The 3061-nt window shown below is 40.7% G+C and overlaps 1 protein-coding gene across 1 annotated transcript in view; it reads left to right on the forward strand.

The window, feature by feature from the left end:
* EMWEY_00041730 (AGC kinase, putative) overlaps positions 1–2631 on the forward strand; it is a gene marked incomplete at both ends in the record, with an annotated part of 5220 nt that extends 2589 nt beyond the window's left edge. The window contains 7 exons of the mRNA XM_013482698.1: positions 1–59; positions 270–378; positions 597–626; positions 755–913; positions 1129–1191; positions 1491–2187; positions 2317–2631. The exon at positions 1–59 is cut by the window's left edge and continues 48 nt beyond it. Of these exons, the coding sequence (XP_013338152.1) occupies positions 1–59; positions 270–378; positions 597–626; positions 755–913; positions 1129–1191; positions 1491–2187; positions 2317–2631 (1432 nt within the window). The remainder of the gene's footprint in view (positions 60–269; positions 379–596; positions 627–754; positions 914–1128; positions 1192–1490; positions 2188–2316) is intronic.
* Positions 2632–3061: the final 430 nt, after the last annotated feature.

Raw genomic sequence — 3061 nt, forward strand, 5'->3', positions numbered from 1 at the left:
GACAACTTTGAGTACTGACGCATCTCTGCATCACTCAGAGAAACACCAGCAACACAACTGTAAACCCTAAACCCTAAACCCTAAACCCTAAACCCTGATTAACCCGAAACCCTTCTCACGTAGCGGCTTAAGGATTTCATAATGGTTACAACTAGCTACAGCAGCCATCCACCCCAACAGAAGGTCTAGGGTTTAGGGTTTATTAGGGTTGTTATTAGGGTTTAGGGTTTATAAGGGTTTATTAGGGTTTAGGGTTTTGATGTGTACAGCTGGTAGCCTAGCTGCCCCTACCGAACCCCACAGCCTGCAGAGACCATCAAGTTCTCTTTTACGTTCTGTCTGCGGTACCCCAATGTATACAGCACCTGAAGTACTACTGTAAGGGTTTAGGATTTAGGGTTTAGGGTTTAGGGTTTGTGGATCAGGGTTTAGGGTTTTTTAGGGTTTGTGTCGTGTAAGCAGCTGTTCGATACATTTTGTGGTGTCGCTGACCTCCTGATAATAATCCTTTCTTTAGGGTTTAGGGTTTCTAAGGGTTTACTAGAGTTTACTAGGGTTTAGGGTTTAGGGTTTAGGGTTTTTTTCTACTTATTCAGCGGTTGCGGGTACGACTATTCCGTCAACTGGTAGTCTGTCTGTGTCGTCTTATTTGAAATGTTATATATTTTATCCCATCCTTTATTTCTAGGGTTTAGGGTTAACTAGGGTTTAGGGTTTAGGGTTTAGGGTTTAGGGTTTTTTTCTACTTATTCAGGGGCGGTGGGTACGACTATTCGGTGGACTGGTGGTCTGTTGGTGTCGTGTTATTTGAAATGTTATACGGAGGAATTCCTTTTTGTCCTCCGCCTAAGTATAGAGGAGATGTACCCCAATTTGTTAAATTACAAGTAGCTAATTATCATCTTGTATGCCCGTAAGTTGTATTCCTCTTTTTCCTGCTGCTCTTCCTCCTCCTGTTGCTCTTCTTCCTGCTGCAGTATATGCTGCTGATTCTCTTGATTCTATTGATGGGTCTTTTGCTGGGGTTTGGGGTTCTGATGATGGGTTTAGGGTCTATTAGGGTTTACTAGGGTTTACTAGGGTTTATTAGGGTTTATTAGGGTTTAGGGTTTAGGGTTTGTCATGCAGAATTCCTTATCCTTCACCAATATCTGCAATCCTTTCTCCTGAAGCAATTTCTCTTATGCAAAAGTATGACCAATTCTATTATATATAATAATCAGGGTTTAGGGTTTGAATGAGGGTTTAGGGTTTGAATAGGGGTTTAGGGTTTGAATAAGGGTTTAGGGTTTAATTAGGGTTTAGGGTTTATTATAAATTTTTTGTCAATATATAATTTTTTTTATTTTTTTTTCCTTTTAGTGTTTTCTAATTTTCTTCAAATTTTTTTTTTTCAGATTTTCGATTTTTCTAGGGTTTAGGGTTTAGGGTTTAGGGTTTAGGGTTTAGGGTTTAGGGTTTATATATATATTTTTTTTTTTTTTTTATAGGTTAGTATGCGACTCTTCTGTTCGTTATAAGAAAGGATCAGAAATATTAAGTCATCCTTTTTTTCGTGATTTAAATTTTTCTTCTTTGTTTGATGATCCTCAGCCTCTTGCTGCAGATACACAACAATATGCAGCTAAACATTATCCATCTTTATTTGGTAAGGATGGGGAATTATTGCTGCAGCAGCAACAGCAGCAGCAGCAACAGCAACAGCAGCAAGGGCAGCAAGTGCAGCAGCAAGGGCAGCAGCAAGGGGGGGGAGGGGGGGAACAACAGATTCAGCAACAGCAGAAAGAGGGGGAATGCAGCAGCAGCAACAACAACAACAGCAGCAGCAATCGTAGCAGCAATTGCAGCAATACTCAATTAAAAGAAACTATGAGTAAACAAAAAGATAAGAAAAATATACAAAAACAGAAGCAGCAGCAGCAGCAGCAGCAGCAACAGCAGCAACAGCAGCAGCAACAGCATAAACAGCAGCAGCAAACACATGCGGGATGCTTAGCGACACTCCGTGCAGCAGCAAGGGGAGGTAGACAGGCAGCAGCTGCAGCAGCAGCAGCTGCTGCTGCTGCAGCAGAGCAGCAACAGAAACAGCAGCAGCAACAACAGCAGCAACAGCAGCAGCAGCAGCAACAGCAACGATGCCATAACAGCAAAGTTATACCCAAACAAAGCGCAACAAATGACGAAGACGTAAACCCTAAACCCTAAACCCTAAACCCTTAAACCCTTATTATGTGCTGTTGGCTATGAATAACGAGAGAGTTTTTATGCTGCTGCTGCTTCTGCTGCTGCTGCTGCTGCTGCTGCTGCTGCATGCAGGTGGATATATTATTTGCTCGTTATCCTTTTGATTTACGCGCGGAGGTAAGCAGACCTAATATACATAAAATAATTCATGATAAAAGAGTAGAAAAAGTGCTGCATGCAGCAGCAGCAGCAGCAGCAGGGACAGCAGGAGGAGGAGGAGGAGGAGGAGGAGGAGGAGCAGCAGCAGCAGCAGCAGCAGCAGCAGCTGGAGGAAATGTAGTTGTGCATGCACAACATAATGCTGCAGCTGCTGCTGCTGCATGCACCAACAGCACTAGCAGCAGCAGCAGCAACATCAGTGCATACACTGCAGACAGCAAACGCTAAATAACACAATTAATTGCTGCTGCTGCTGCTGCTGCTGCATGCATCAGCAGCAGCAGCAGCTGTGCATGCAGAGAGGAAAGCAGGTATCTTGGCAGCAATAAGCAAACAATGCATGCAGTAATAATAAATATTTATTTATTATTTATATAAATAAATAAATAAATAATAAATAAATAATAAATAATAAATAATTATAATTATTATTTATTAGTTATATTTAGTCAAATAATCATATATTTGCTGCTGCTGTTGCTGCAGCAGCTGCAGCAGCTGCAGCAGCAGCAGCAGCAGCAGCAGGTATTGATTTGCCTCTTTTTTTGAACTTTCTTGGCAAATAAATAAAAACAAAAAAAAACAAAAATATATTTTATTATTTATTTATATATTATGTATATTTATGCGTGTATATATATATATATATATATATATA

The sequence above is a fragment of the Eimeria maxima genome, genomic scaffold, assembly GCF_000499605.1.
Source record: "Eimeria maxima Weybridge genomic scaffold, Emw_scaff718, whole genome shotgun sequence".
NCBI lineage: Eukaryota > Apicomplexa > Conoidasida > Eucoccidiorida > Eimeriidae > Eimeria > Eimeria maxima.